General features: G+C 44.1%; 1 protein-coding gene across 1 annotated transcript in view; it reads right to left on the bottom strand.

The window, feature by feature from the left end:
* Positions 1-575: 575 nt before the first annotated feature.
* The window catches only part of ABCC5 (ATP binding cassette subfamily C member 5), a 72809-nt gene continuing 56846 nt past the window's right edge, over positions 576-16538 (bottom strand). The window contains exons 23-30 of the mRNA XM_016218062.2: positions 15570-15756; positions 14195-14284; positions 12041-12230; positions 8521-8680; positions 4739-4817; positions 3626-3739; positions 2559-2723; positions 576-1077 (exon numbers count right to left, since the gene is read on the bottom strand). Coding sequence (XP_016073548.2) covers positions 976-1077; positions 2559-2723; positions 3626-3739; positions 4739-4817; positions 8521-8680; positions 12041-12230; positions 14195-14284; positions 15570-15756 — 1087 coding nt within the window. The 3' untranslated portion in view covers positions 576-975. The remainder of the gene's footprint in view (positions 1078-2558; positions 2724-3625; positions 3740-4738; positions 4818-8520; positions 8681-12040; positions 12231-14194; positions 14285-15569; positions 15757-16538) is intronic.

The following is a 16538-nucleotide window of genomic DNA, read 5'->3' as shown; positions in this document are numbered from 1 at the left end:
AGGTGTGGGACCAGGCAAAGGAAAAAGTACCACTGGGAAAAGCAGCGGTCAGCCCCAGGGTTTGGAACCAACAGGTCTGGGGGCCGGAGAGCTCTGCTCAGTGGCCAGCATTAGGAACCTGAGGCAGTGGGGACACTCTGTGAAGAGACATGATTCTCATTTAGAAACAACAGCAAAAAGGGGAAGGCAGGAAAGAAACTCCCTCTCACCAAGGAATGTTTCTGCAATTCTCATTCCTGACCGAGGGAGTAGAAAGGGGTCTGGGGCTTTGCCCCACTGCTCTCCTGACAGAAACAGGGAGGTGACACCAGGACAGAAAGCAGGAGCCCTGAGAATTCACGGCGCTCTGCATGGCCGCCAGCGGGCCCCCTCTACTCCCCCCGTCCCGGAGTGGTGGTGGGGAGGCGGCAGAGGGGGCCGCTGGAGGGCCCACTATTGCCACACGTCTTCGTTTTTGGACACCCAGAAAACCTGGCGCTGTGAAACAACCAGCTAGCAAAGAACAATATGCTACCCTTCCTATCGTCTAATAGCAAAACCAGATCTCCAGTGCAGCAAACTGTACAAAAACGATAGAAAGGAATCTGCACTGTTATCAGCACAGTGCTTATTTTAATATAAAATAAACAGCTTACATTTTCACTGTAAATATAGGCTATGTACAGAATTATATAGAGATATAGCTACACGTATAAAGCTTCATTATAGGCCTCTGATACATTTATAATAATGGTTCCCTGAACCTTTTTAGAGTGCAATTAAGAACAAAAACTAAATTTTGTTTATGTGAATATGGAATAAATACAATAATCAAAATAGGACTCTCCCTAAAAGTGAAACACACAAGCCAATCCTGAACTGCTGTGTGAAAGATAAAATCGGGAAAGGCAAGGTTTCGGCAGGACAGAAAGAGTGCCCGCCTGGGGCAGGGAATGGCGATGCTCCGAAGGAAAGAGACGCCGGCGGCGGGAGGAGTTAGCCCTTGACAGCGATCTTGTTCTCTGTAGCAGCAAACATGGCATAGAACCGGGAGCTGTCATTGGACAGAAGGACCGATGGGGTGTCAAACTCCACCACCTGCAAAGGAAGGAGATAGGGACACTCAGAACGGGACTCGGGGACACTCGGGGTGCTTTAGAGGACTCACTGCTCAGGAAGGGGGGCAAGCCCAAAAGCCCCCCTGAGGATGGGATCAGGGTGATAATTTGACTAGCTCTGCCATGCCCAAATGAGCTCCTTTTTTAAAAAACTAACCAGGGGAAAGGAGAAAGGTTAGAGAGAAAGACCTCTAAACCCCCTTCACCTAATTCTTTCAGCTTTAGTTATGAAGGAATCAATCGGCAAGATATTACAAGCTGCAGGGGAAAACATTGCAGCTCAGGTCAAAGACATAGCAGGCAAATGCCATCTTTGTTATGCAAGCTGACCTAAACCTAAAGACAGAAAAGGAGCAGCTCAGGAGACCTAGTTGGCAGAAAAAAAACAAAAAAAGGAAGTAAGAGCCCTGGCTGGGTATCTCAGTTGGTTAGTGTTATCTGGATACATCAATGTTGAGGGTTCAGTCTCCGGTCAGGGCACATACAAGGATCAACCAATGAATGCATAAATAAGTGGAACAACAAATTGAAATTTCTTTCTTTCTCTCTCTCTCAAAATTAACCAATAAAATTTTTTAATAAAAGGAAGTGAGTAAGGGCTGTGCAGTCATTGAAAATCATATTGCAGTAGGAAAGTGCAAGATGTGCTGGCTGACAATGCCACATACTTTCCCAGCCTCCCTTCTGCAGGGCAAAGGCATGGGACATGTTGGCCAAAGAGATGTAAGGGGAAGTCTCCTGGGGTGCTTCTGGGAAAGGCTGTCCTGCCCGATAGAGACTGGCCTAAGGAGAAAGTGTCCTTCCTTCGGACTGGTCGTATGAGGGCATGGCGTCGGGCGCTAGAGCAGGCACTATACCACGAGGGGATAGGTAGACACTGGCTTCCTTGAGGGGTAGGCAGGCTGTAAGCAGCTATATATGGGAAAGGAAACAAGAGGAAAGGGCATTTTAGGTAGATGGAACTGTATGAGTAAAGACACAGGGGTAAAAAAGCTTAGGGGGATGCAAGATTGTCTATAGTTAACAGCACCTGAAGGAAAGAGAGGAAAATGAAGGCAAACTGGCCAGGTGGTGGGAAAGCTTGGAATAGAAGGATATGAAGTTTGGCACCACCACATGATTGCAAAAAGCAAACATCACATGTGGCTGGTCTCAATGTGCCTTGGGCAATTCTTGTGTATGTGAACTTGTGTATGTGAACTAACTAAACTTGCTCTCTGACCTAAGTCAGAGTGTTGCTGTTTTCAAGCAACAAAAGAACAGGTAGTAAAGCAAAAAGAGAACCCAAGAGTGCCTCTAACTCAGTCCCTTGTTGGGAGGGGGCTGTAGCTCCCTCCAAAGCAACCAGACAAGAGCTGCTATGGCTGCTTTTCTGAATGCTCAGAACCACGCTCAGATGCCAATCAGCCAGTCCTCCCACACAGGGCCACATGCCATGCCCAGGTCCTCAAGGCTCAGTACCTGTCCCTGGGCCAGCACCATAATCCTATCAGAGCCTAGGACCGTATGCAGGCGATGGGCAATCGTCAGCATAGTGCAGTCGGCAAATGCTTCTCGGACGGTCTCTTGGATCAGTAAGTCTGTCTCTGTGTCCATGGCAGCTGTGGCTTCATCTAGAATCAGAATCTGCCGGGAAAGAGGGGAGAAAGAGGATCCAACCCATTCCTTAAGCATTCTGGTTAATTTAGGTTTTACTAAAATATATTTTAGCATTTGAATTTTACACCATATATTGTTTTTTCTAAGTAGGTACACACATATGTAAAAATGCTATTTTGCTTAGAATTGAAATAACATCAAATCTATCTGTTTGCCTTGATTTCAATAAACAAAAGGATATTCATATAATACTCATCTAACAAAATACTCACCCTACTTGCTCTGACCCTGAACACATACAGTCACCTTTCTGGACCCCCTTCTTCCCATTTCTAAAAGGAGGGGCCTGGATCTGATGACCTGGATATTTCTCACAGTTTTAAAATCTTCTAAGTCCAGGGTATCTAGCACTACAACTACGCACTGGCCAGAAACAAAAGTCGCACTTGCAACTGAAGGCTCAGGGAAGTTAAAGACAAAAACAAACAAAAATCCTGCCAATATACCCAAATTGTGTCAAGGTTAATTCAGAAACACCTATGGGCATTCTTTTAAAAAGTTCCACTGGGACTCCTGTCCAGTTTGGCCCAGTGGTTGAAGCGTCAGCCCAAGGACTGAAGGGTTCTGGGTTCAATTCCAGCCAAGAGAATGTATCTTGGTTGCAGGCTCGATAACCAGTCCTGGTCAGGGCGCATGCAGGAGGCAACCAATGGGTGTGTCTCTCTCACACTGATGTTTCTCTCTCTCTCCCCCTTTCACTCTCTGAAAAGCAATGGAAAAAATATCCTCAGGTGAGGATTAAAAAAAAGGGCCACTGGACTCAGAGCCAGGAATGCCCTTGGACCTAGAGCAACAAGGAAAGGCTGCTTCTCCACCTTCCTGTTCTTTCCCACCACTCCCCTTCCCCAGGGCCCCCCACACTGCCGTACCTTACAGTGACGGAGCAAGGCTCTTGCTATGCATAAGAGTTGCCGTTCCCCAACTGAGAAGTTCTCCCCATTCTCCAGCACTTCAGATTCAAGTTTCAGAGGTAGCTGAGCAATCTGGGAAGAAAGAAAGAAATTAGAAGGGTAAAAAGGTAAAGTTTGAAAAACAAAACACCCTACATTTTGTCAAAAATCCAGTGGCAAAGATAAATTACTCTGAAATAGAAGAAGGAATTACTAGCTGAGAACCTGGCTCATCTAGAAAGAACGTATAGGGGTGATGATCACGTGACCAGGACCCACATTTTCTAGGACAGCCCCTATTTCAAACATACTATTCTGTTAGCCTCATACTCTCAAAATGTCCCAGAAATTCCAATATTTTCATTTCCCCAAATCCTGGCAGATAGTGGCCCTAATTTTGGGGCCACTAAAAATATGGTCATACAATAGGAGATGGGGAAAGTAAATTTCTGTAGGCCCGTGGCTGTCAAACTTTTTTTACTGTAAGTGAACATTTTTTGAAAATGAAACTATTTGAGGAAGTTCAATCTAAAAGAGATAAAAGCAGAGGTGATCTAGCTGAGTTAGGGCAGGGGACCCTGAGCTTCACTTAAGCAGGGGCATGGATACCCTCCGCCAGGTGAGGGGAACCCATCTGTAGGCTGTGGCCCTGGCAAGGGCCTGCTGAGCTACCACCCTAAGAGATCTGTGAATCTACGTGCACGCTGCATGCTTTTTGCAGAGTCAATGAATGATATATCTTTTGCTCATATATAGATACTTCAAAAGCATGTTATACTGTTATGATTGATAAAATAGAAATTAATTTAAAAGCACTACTGAATTCTGAGTGGTTGTCATTTACATCTCCTCAATCAATAGACAGTAAAAAGGGCAGTATGATTATGGGGGGGCGGTCAGGAAATATCAACTATTATGCCCTTTCTGGAATGCCTTGGAAGCCCTGCTTTAAAGTCCTCCACAGATATCCTGGAGGTGGAGGGACAGACCAGGCTGACAGAGGCAGCCCGAGCAGGCTGGGAAGTGACCACAGCATTGCCATGTCTTCACCCTTGAAATTCCAGCAATGCTCGCCCTCGGTTCTTTGCTTACACATTCTTTCATGTGTGTCCTTTCTAGTGCATCCCAAATCTGGTCTTCAGTGTACTGGCTGAAGGGATCCAAATTTGACCTAGGAAGAAACACAAGAGGAATTCCTCAGTGATCCACCATGGAAGAGACCACACTGTCTGGGATAAAAGTTTAAACACACACGGGAAAAGGGCTTAAACCTCTTAAGGTCACAGATGGCTCATTCCCTAACCAGCCAGAGGTGGAAGCTGAGATGCCTGTAGTAGTAAGTTAGTCTAACTACTCTACATTCCAGCTCCTCATGCATAAGACAGGGAGAATAGAGCACCTCCTCAAAAGGCTGTGTGAGGCCTGCATTCACGTGGGTAAAGCACTTGCAGGAACACCTGGCTTTACTCCTGGGCTATGATTCCTTCTTGTGCTTCAGGTCTCAGCTTAGATGCTACCTTTAGGAAGTGTCTCCTTAGCCTCCACCTGGATAAGGTGTCCCTATGCTCACCCTTATGGCCCTCATCACCCTGGACCTTTGTTTCTCTGCCCACCGCATCCTCTGCCCAGGATCCCTGTCTGGATCTTGTTCATTGTTGCCTCCCATGTACACCACCTACTACTCTTTGTATAAATAAAAGAACTTATTCCTCCTACTGTTATTTGACTCCTAGTAAGAGGTATTAGTATGTTGCAACTTTTAAGTATTTCAGTAATAACAGTCAAAGAGCAGTGCGTGGAGGGAGAGTATGCACACACAAAGGATCCGAAAAACTGGGCTCAAATCCCTGCTCTGCCTACCATTGCCTTTTCTTTAAAACAAGTCCTGACCAGTTCCACAGGGACTAAGACTGTCAAAAAAAAAAAAAAAAGGGAAAAGGGAGCTCCCTAAAGCAATAGAATAACTCAGGGAGAACTGAAAACTGAAAGACTTTCAGATTCTAAAAACCTGCTGCAAATTTGGAGCATCTTCCATGCCATCTAGAGTACTACAGGCTTGTTTGAAGGTGTCTGGGCCCTAAATAAACCAAAACAGAATGAATTACCTGTGGACTCAGTTACAGTTCCTGTGACTGTGAGTTGAAAACTAGAGACAGTCCTCAAACGTAAAAATAATTAATGGGCAGATCAAAAAGGAGAAAGGGCATCTGAGTAGGAAGAAATGAGAACACTGCTTCTTGCTAACACATGGATGCCAGGCAGAGATGCTCCAGGTGATGAGAAGGTGCCCGCCCCACAAAGGAGACTGAAACTCAGAGATAGACTCTAATGACAGCTGCAGTCAGCAGGTCTCACTGAGGGGCAGGTGAACCATGAGCCACACCAGGCTGCAGACAGTCTGCAAGGACAGGAAACTCTCCAGCAGAGGCTGGTTAGGGCAGAGGCAAGAGATAGGTTTCCCTGAGACCCTGGAGAAAGAAAAGGAAAGTATTTCCAGGGCCACGAAAGATGGAAGGTCAGCAAAAGTGTTTAGGGCAGGATGAGAAGGGACCTCTCTTCTTGGAGCCAACTCTCAGGGCAAAAGGCAGAAGAAAGGGACTGGCCACAGAAACAGAGGCCTTACAGCTCAGACCCAGCCAGCTGGATGAGGGAGGGCTGGATGCAGCTACTGGAATGGACTGAGATTCTGGCTAATCTAGGCAGGGGTGTGCCCCCAAATGGACTGGTCTATGCTTTAGATTGTATTTTTATATAGAATAATTCAGACACTTTTATCTTGTGACTTTTTCTGAATTTTGTCTGTTTGATTTTGGTCTCACCCTGTTTTCCCTCTAAGAGTTCTTTATATGTTTTAACCGCATGTTGGTATCTTAAGGAGATGTTCTCACCCATAAGGCTGGTTAATGGTGCTGGAGACACAGTCTCCAAATTCAGAGTCTCTAGGAGGAAGCTGAGGAAACAGCTGATCTACCCTTCCCTTGCTTTGGGAAACTCATTACTTAGGCTTTCTGGTTTTCTAACAAAAGCAAAAGAACTCCAAAAGCTGGATGTTGTTTGGGATCTATAAGAAACCTGAGGGGGTAAAGGAGGACAGAAGGTCTGGGATTTTATTTGTCCTTAGTGTCTACCACTGACTTAAAAAGCCAGAATTACAGATGCCATAAATGAAACTTATGATTTCCTAAGTCTGCACTGCTGACGCCCAGGCAGCACTCTGAGCTCAAGAACTAAACTCAGGGCATCAGCACACCAACTACTGAACTTGCTTATCAAGCAGCAACATGTCTCTGGAGCTGGTAACAAATGGCCCTGACTCCCACAAAAGCTGTGCTTCCACGACGTTCTACAAACACCAGTTGCGCACGTCAGCAGGCCAGTTCTTTACCATGAACTCTAGAAGCCCCTGATTCCAGACCCACATGAAATGCTGTAAGATTCTCAAATAAACACAGGGCTCTTGGTGGCAGCATATTCAAGGGAAATCTAAAATTTAGCATGCCTTATTTCCTAACTCTCTTCCAAATAATGATTTAAAAAATCTAGAAAAATATGGTTTTGTCTTGAGCCAAAAATTTTAAGGCCAATTTTATTCTCAAAGGTATTCCTATGGCATCTTAAAGTAGAGAGATCTATAGGAACGAAGAGCAGATTTGGCAATACCTCTCAATTTCTTAATATTAGATCTGAATCTTCAATAAATTCTAATCCTCTTCTTGCACAACTTATTTGACCTTGTTATCTCAGTACCCAAAGGGAATGACTTATTATCATCAACAGATCCAGTCTATGCTGTCCAAATTCATTAGTGTTTCAGAGAAATGCCAAAATAAACACATGAAAGCATGTTGAACCTACAAGGAAGTAGTTGAGAATTCAGTTTATTTACCAAACCTCCCTGAATAAGTGAGTTTAAATGCCATTTCCAAAGAAAAGGGGTGAGGCGGAGGACCTAGTTTTTAAGACAAATGTGAACACCACCTATGGTTATTTGAAATTATATTAGTACTGATTTTTTTGGAAACTGCTAAAAATTAAAGAGGAAATGGTAATACTACTTTTAGGGTGATTAAAAAAACAAAGAAGTCCTATCTCGGTTGACCATATAATTAAAACTGTTTTTATTTAGAAAGAGAAGCAACTTGAATAGGAAAAGACACAAATTATGGAAACCCATTGTTTTTAGGAGGCAAAGCATAAGGCTAAAGGTAGGATAAATGATAAGGAAAGAAAATGGGATTCAATATATTTCCTTCTTAGTTACTATTTTAATGGGTCAAGAAGAGGAATTTTATCTTTGGCATGCTGGCAGATTGCAGGGAGAGGCATCACTCCCAAGTAGTAAAGGTGGGAGAAATGCTGGGAAATGGGAGAACATGAGTAGTGACAGTGGCTACCACCAGCCTCAGAACTGCAACTCGGGTGCACCAAGGAGAAAGAAGAGCGCGGAGGGCAGAGGATGCGGAGGCTGAGGACGGCTGGTACCGTTTATTGAATGCTCGTCATTTGCTAGGCTCTGCGCTTGTATGATTTGTACAAATTTATTCAATCTTAACAACAACAGGTCTTAATAATATCCCCATTTTATGAATGAAGAAACAAGTTTAGGAGTGGTCAAGTAGCTTGTCCAAAGTCACAGAGCAGAGATCTGGGCCCAAATCTCTCTGAGTTCCTCACCACCACGCTGCAAGGCCTCTGAGCCCCATTTTGTTAATGAGGGGCCTTGCACAGTGGGGCTGCCCCACACCCCTGCAGTGGGAAGCACGTGGGAAAAGCACTAGATTGGAGGTCACTAGATCTCAGTCCCAGAGGGAGGCTCTAACATGCCCGCCTGGCCTTGAAATGAGACACAAAGCAACGGGTGTGTAGGTCCTCACCTGACAGTGCCACTGAACAGCACTGGCTCCTGAGGTATGATGGAGAGCTTGCTTCGGAGGTCAGCGAGGCCGATGTCACTGATTCTCACTCCATCAATCTTGATGCAGCCTCCAGATAACTCCACCAGGCGGAAGAGGGCCATCCCCAGGGACGACTTCCCTGATGAGTGAGACATGCAGAAAAGTAGCTCATTAGCAACTTACAAAGCTGGTTAATTCTCACGGCAAAATCATCTATTTTTCTGTTTCTATGCAATCATTATTTCAATAGATTAACTTAGAAAATTGTAAAATGATAGCCAGAAACAGAAAAAACAAACAAACATAAAAAATGATGAACTTTCCTGAGCTACCAAGCATATGCATTTAAATCACAAGGCTTCAGCCTGAGAAGGAATGGGAAGGACCATTACACTCTCATGAGAGTAAAATGGAAAAATGCCTCCTTTTCACCTTAGGAACAGGTTTCTCAGCAAAGTGAGAAGAACAGAGATCATATGGAAAGAAGCTAGGGGCAAGCCAGAGGACAAGGTGCTTTCTCTCTTTTCTGACCCATTAATGTAGCTGAGAGAGAAACAAGACAAGGCCTCCCATTGCTGCAGCAACAGCTGGGGGATGGAAGAAGCACTGGGTAAATACTCAAGGGAAGGAGGCTTTGGACTAAGTCAATGAGTGGCTGTAGGTGACTCCACCAGGACAGGGAACTGTGGGAGAAAGGCAGGTTTGGCAGATAAAACAATGAGTTCAGTGTCACGGTGATACGCAGAACAGCTTTTCTTACTTGAATCTTCATGTTAAGTTATATAAGTAATTCAAGAAGATAACATCAATCTGTCATAATCACTACTGTTATTTATGACACATTTCCTTTCAGTCTTTTTCTCAGAGGGAGAGCACACCAGAGACTCAATGTTGTAATCGCTTTTTCCGCTTAACGTGACATGACAAGCATGCAATCATATATTATTAACTTGTCGAGATAAAATCTTGGTGGCTGCAATATAGTCCATCATGTGGATGTACTCTTCCTTATCCAGTCCTCTAACGTTGGATGTGTAGTTTATTGAAAATTTATTATAATAACCTTATGGCATATGTCACTGCTCAAACTTTAATCCTGCCTCAGATGATTTCCTTGGGAGAGATTCTCAGAACTGAAACTACTCTGTCAAAACATATAAGCACTTAAAAAGCTCCATTTAGTGCCCCCCTCACCCCAATAAGAGTTTGACAGAGTGCTATCTATCTACCTTTCTACAGCTCAGACCCATGGTTTATCGAGGTGGGGAATGTCTGGAATGTGGGCATTTGCTCTGGTCCTACCAAGGCAACCACAGGCAGGACTCGAAATTCAATAATCTAGGAGCTTTCTTCATAGCTAATTTTTAAGTTGATAATTTTGTATGGCCCAGGAATTATGTTATAAATATCCAAATGGCCCTTGGCAGAAAAAAGGTTCCTCACCCCTAGTTTAAATTGAGAACTATAGGATTTTAGCTGTTAAACCACATTTCCTTGGCTGGAGGATGCCTACCCTCTTCTTGTCTCCATGCTCTCACAAGAGTCTCATGAATTCATCTATTTAGTGGTCATTGAGGGTACAAATATCCTGTCTTGGCCCAGGGTCTGCAGCCATAGCCCTGCTGTCAATATCTGTTTTTTAGTGGGAACCTAGAGAAACGCCCACCTTCCTAAGGCAGGACTCCTCACATCCATTATCCAGAAATGAGTTGGGAAACCCAAGCCCATGTAGCAGGACAGCTCTTAAGGAGGCCTTCTCCTCCTAAAACTGACTGGCTATATTCAGGATTGGGGGTCATGGTGAGTGTCCCCTTACCCAGATACACGGGGAGAGGGATTCTCCCTCAGTGCCAAGGCAGTGGTTTAAGATCCAAGCTAAGAAAGGAATGGTGCTCAAATAAATAGGTTAAGTTGCTCCACCTTAATAAAAGATGTCTCGGTTTGGAACACCTGGATTAGAAGACTTTATAGTTCTCTGAATCTATAGTTCTATAAATCTCTGATAGAATGTGCTGGTAAAAAAGGCAACAAAGTCCTCACAACCACCCCAGGGCCAGGGTCTAGGAGCCTTGGAAGAAGCTATTAGGATTAGAGTCTAGACTTTGTAAACCAGGCTATTTATAATTGTTTTATTTTTCTTGTTTGTTCCTCTTCTGTCACTACTTATGGTTTAATCAAGTCTTGGTGAAAAGTTCAGTGTGAAAGGGAAATCACAGGAAGGGACATCAGTCAGAGCTTTCAGGAGAGCAGGGCACCCCTGGCAGCTAATGCACTACAGGGAGTCTAAGGGAGAGAGCAGAGTAAGAGCCCTGGGGATAGTCGTCCTCCCTGGCTGAGCATCCTCTTGCCAGCGCAAAATACTTAGAGGCAGTATCTTGTTTTGACATGAAATAATTCCTTCACACAGGGAGCAGGAAATGACTTTTTCTTGTCTCCCTGGCAGGTTCTTTAAAGTAAATTGGCCAGAAAAGATGCCAGGCTTTGTGGTTGTTGTTTTTAATGGCAAGAAAAACAGCTAGAAGAGTTTTGATGACAAGGAAGCATGGAGCTCAGAAAGCTAATGAGAACACACCCAGAGAGACCTCTTATACAAGGGTACACAGGGTAAAAGGAGACAAGACTCAATCTCTGAAATGTTATTCAGGAAGGAAAGAGGGAAATTAATAAATTACTGAAGTCTTGACCCTAGAAACCAAGAGGGAACATATAATACACGTCTAAGAATAAGCGTGAAGTAAAAATGCCTAAAATGAAGGCCTATTCTGACATTCTTTGCAACTGATGTCAGAACAAGAAACTAATTTCTGTCTTCAAAGGAACACAAGTTCCTTATTTAGAGCTAAGTTAGCCTCTGATAAACATGAGGCTACACAGGCAATATATCACAGAGACCTTGAGTCCTCTGACTGCATAGAAATACAGATGCTCACTGCTGTGCTCTTCAGAAAGTGCAACACTGACAGCAAACTCCATGCCCTGTGACTGGAGCTTATTAAATATAAGTTGCGGTGATCCATAAAATAGAATTTCATACTATGCTGCATAGAAATCATGTCGGAGAATATTAACTGACATGGAAAATATTTGGTGGTTTTGAAAGCAGGCCATGAAACAGTGAGTGTAAAATGACCTCATTTTTGTAAACGTATTTGTTGATAGAAAGCACCTGAAAGATATCCACTAAAATGTTAACGGTAATTATCTTCAGGTAGTGGAGTTACGGGTGCGCTTCCCGTTTGTAATTTGCCATATGTTCCACGTGTTCTGCAGTGAGAATGTATACTTTTATGGTTAGAAAAAGCACTAAGTGTTAGAAAAGCCGGGTTGAAAAAAAGTCCTAGAAAAGTGGTTTCAGTGAGACCTGAGACACTCGTCACTCATCTATAGGGGGCTGGTTTGAAGGGATGAGAGTGACAGTCAATAGGCAGCAATCACGGGCCCCGAACTTAGCTCCTACAGGTTCAAATGTTTCTCCAGAGAGGCCCTGGAGTGTCCTTACCTGATCCTGTCCGCCCCACAATGCCGATCTTCTCCTTGGGTTTGATGGTGAAGGACACTTTCTTCAGGACCAGAGGCAGATTTTCTTGGTATCTCATCTCCGCATTCTCAAAGGTCACCTCTCCTTCCTGGGGCCAATCGGGGGAGGGGGCCTTGTTCTTAATTCTGGCAGGTGCTTCCAGAGAGAGAGTCTGGGGAGACAGAAGTGGCCAGTTCAGACTGACCCCAGATTCTGGGGGCTTTGTCACTGAGAAGTTAAACCAGGAAAAGCATAGCCAACACCCAGAAACAGCGGTAGCCCTGGCCCCGGGCTGTGAAAGATTCCCTTGGCAGTAAATGTGAGACAGAGACAGAGTACAATGGCTACTGAGTCTATAGTGGCTACTACTAAGCAGCAGCTGGGCAGGGCAGTGACCTTCAAACTGCCTCCTGTCTCAAGGAATTCTTCCACAAAACTGCCTTGGAGGCCAAGGGTGGGGGGCACGAGGCCTTCTATTCCTCTTCAACCCAGCAGTTTGTATTGGAATTCTCCGAAAATATTCCACTCAAAACAGGACTCCACCATGTGAAATTCCACCATTGGCCTAAACTCAAAGAAAGGTAACAACATTTACTGAACATGTCATCAGATCCTGGCATTCTGACGTCTCAGTCATTCCCGGAGACAGAGACTCTAATCCAAATTCTGCCACTAACAGCAGTGTGACTGGATGTATCACTTTGTCACTCTAGGTCTTAGTTTCTCATCTACAAGTTGTGGGGACTGGATTAGATAGAAATCCATTCCAGCTTTAAAATCCTGTGTTTAATATAATTGCCTGTCATTTTTGTTATCAACAGTCAAATCTTGCAATGTTTTAAAATTTTCTGGCAACTAGCCATGGGCCTTACAGCCTTATAGGGAAGTAAAGGCCAAAGACTGTAGTGCTCTGGGGGGTGGGGAATGAAGCCTAAAACTCCAAGCTGGAAGGGTTCATGTTGGGACAGACATCCAGGTTGGGGACTGGCAGTGGGGAGCCATTCCTCAGAAATATGGCTGTCTGTGCAAGGTTCATGCTGTACCACAGCTGACTACCCACCCCAACCTCTCCAGTGAGAGACTCTCACGAACAGCGATATTAAAGCAAACACTACACTTTCATATATACACCCATGTATCATCCACAGACCAGAGCACTGGGCAAAGAGGCTAGTGTATAAACATAAGGAACAGCTATTAGCAGATATATTAGATGGCTATGTGCCATTCTTTCCCAAAATAATCATTTGTAAGTTTCAGAAATATCCCATGACTAATGAGGTTCACTGTCAAAACAAGTCAGTGAAGCATGTCTCTGCTAGAAAATGCAGTTTACATAACACACTAGTTCCCAACCAAAAGAGTACATTTCCAACACCATGCTTGTAAGTCATTATTTGGAACTTGGAATGTACTCTTCCCATGTAAACAACGACATAAATGCCGATCAAGTCCCTGGCAGTTCATGAGATAGGTAACTCCTGAGAACTGAGTTAAATTTGAAAATCCTAACTACTCACGACTCTGCTTCTCTCTACAGAAAATTGCTTTTAGAGTTCCCATTGGGATCTGAGCAAGACACTGCCCTATGGCAAGACTGCAGGGTTACTAAGGAAAGGTGGGAAGAGCAAGGTAGTCTCAGTATCAACTAAATTATCTGGTTTTTAAACGATGAATGCAATTTAGAATTAGCTATGAAGCTTTTAAAACTCCAGAAGCCAGGGCCCCATCCAAAACCTATGGCACCAGGATCACCTCCATAGAGAGGTCCATGTTTGTCTTTGCTTAAAGCACCACAGGGGGTCATGACGGCCATCTCTGGTTAAGAACAAGTGAATCAGGAGAAAATTTAAAACAACGCATGGTCTTACACAGTGTAAGAAAATGTTACGTGAGTCAGCTTAACTGAACCAACAACTTTTGGAACATTTTGGAAACTAATTGATGACTGTAAGTTCTCAATCACATGATTCACAAATATATTTAGAAACTGTTATGCTACTTTTCCATTCCACGCCTCCTGGAGATAAGGCAGAGAAGACATGCCATTTCCTTGCATATCCACCCGAGGTGGTAAAAGGGTAAAACTCCTCCATGAGGGGTGAGATCACAGTACAAGGCCTGTTGCAGTCTGACCTTGATGTAGTGGTTGATCCTCTCCACTGAGGTGAAGCGAGCTTCTGTCTCAGTTGCCAGTCTGACGGTAAACTGGAACAGCCCTGTTAACTGATAACGGAAAGCAAAAATCCAAGAGAGAGTTCATTATCAATACAAGCCAGGCCAACACTAGAAAACCTCCTTCATCTAGGGGACCACACCTCATTCATAAGAGCTGGGCACATACAGCAGCTGGTTTTAGGAACTGAGCCAGGAATTCTCTAAACATTTAAGACAATGCCCATTACCCCTCAATCATCTGTAATTGTCTGTGAACACAGGTGGCATTGTGGTACTGCTGGCACTAACTTTCCTGTATCCAAAGGCTTCCCATCTATCTTTACATGTCCAGTAACACGTATCTGTGGCTTCATACTTGTACCTGCACCTGCTGTGGCAGTCACAACAAATGGAGATACACATCAACCTGTGAACAGCTAGTGGGAGTGCTCCCAGGAAAGTCAGCTAAGAGAAATAAGGCTGGGCAGAAAGTGCTCGCAGAGCCTCTGTGCACTTCAGGCTGAGGATTCTGTTACTGCCCATCTAATAATCAAGTAAGTCTGCACAGCATGGACAGGCACCTTAGAAAATCTGTGAAGATACATATCTCTTCTCAGGTTTCCTTTGGCTACTTCTTTATTTATCTTTCCAATATGGAAAAATGTCAACATATACAAGAGGAAAGAGGACATTATAATTAACTCCCATGTGAAAAACATCCATCTTAAAAGACTGTCAACTCACAGACCCTACTGTTTTCATTTATACCACCCCATCCTTCTGTATTATTTGGCAGCAAATCCCAGCTATCCTATCATTTCATCCATAAATATTCCAGCTTGTATCTCTCCAAAATATAAACTCTTTAAAAACACAACACCATTATTCAATACCATGATATCTAAAAAATTAATAATTCCTTAACATCTTCAAATACCTAGTCAGAGCTCAAGTTCCCAGTTGTTCTTTGAGCTAAAGACCATAAACCATCCCTAGGGACCAGAAGGCTTTACATGTGGAACAGTGTTGGGAAAAGCAGGAGCCTGAAAACAAAATGCATATAAGAAGCATACTGAGGATATAGTGTCTCTTAGAAGACTATGAGGAGGCCAGAGATGACAGGATGGTGAATTCAGCAACAGACTTAAATCCCTTTATTCCTATATACCACTCCTACCTCTTTCCCATCCTCCCAGCCAAGTCCAGATGGTTATGGTCAAAGCAGTCCTCGAGACGCTCTAGGAGTCACAGGTGAAACGGTGGCTTAGGGGAGAGGCCCCTACCATGTCTCTACTAGGTCAACATAGGAAGGGCTAAAAAGAGTGACGGTGATGCCCCCATCCCAGAGACTGACCTGGACAGCGTAGGAGATGGCGAGACCTGCGTAGGCCGGGGCAATATGTCCGTGCATGAGAACGATCATCAGCCCAGTGGTGGTGATCAGGGCAATGCTGATCAGGTCGAGCCGCACAGCCAGCCACCGCATTGCACACGTGAACAGGAAGAAAGGGCTTTGGTTGTTATCCAGGAGCTCCTGGTACCTGTGAGGAAGGCAGAACAGCTGACAGGCAAAGCCTTTAGAACGTCCTGTTTATCATGAGGAGAATGACATGGAAACTTAAAGAGTGCAGAGCATTCTAGGCTCCACACGTAGGAGGACATGGGGTTTTTCCAGTTTTACCCTTTTAAAGAATCATATTAAAGATGTTAGGGGGAAATATCAACTTTAACAGCACAGGGAAAGCATGAGGGAAAGAGACCAAATAAAGACGCTCTGCTCAAGCCAGAAAAATGTCTTAGGTCAGGAGTCATTTTCTCAAAGAAAGAGAGGTTACAAAGGCAAACTGCAGAAATGGCCCAAGGCCAGGAAAAGGAAACTCTCAGACTGAATATGTAAAGTGGAAATTGTTTGCTGACACACTATCGTTGGGGCAGAATGGTACCTGTTCCCAACGCCATAGAACAAACAGCCAGGAGCTAAATCATAGCAAAAAAAAAAAAAAAAAATGTAGACAACCTTTCCCAAGGAAGGAGGGGTCCTAGAGAGCAGATCAGACCCCATCTGAAGGCTCAGGTGCCACACACAACTAGGACTCCGGAGCAGGAAGTCTTTCCAGGCAAATGTACATTGCTTTAGAAAAAAATCACATTTCTTCCTTATAAGATATGTGCTCTTTAGAGAAAATTGAAAAATGTAAAAAAGGGGAAAATGCAATAGTCCAGGTTTTAATCTTACCAGTTAAAACCAGAGTTAATATTTGGCTGCATTTCCTTCCAGCATTTTTTCAATGCACTTACACACACACATACACACACACACACA

The sequence above is a fragment of the Miniopterus natalensis genome, chromosome 6, assembly GCF_054644295.1.
Source record: "Miniopterus natalensis isolate mMinNat1 chromosome 6, mMinNat1.hap1, whole genome shotgun sequence".
NCBI classification, from domain to species: Eukaryota; Metazoa; Chordata; class Mammalia; order Chiroptera; family Miniopteridae; genus Miniopterus; species Miniopterus natalensis.
Note: the sequence above shows the minus strand (reverse complement) of the source record. Positions and strands in the feature narration are given on the sequence as shown.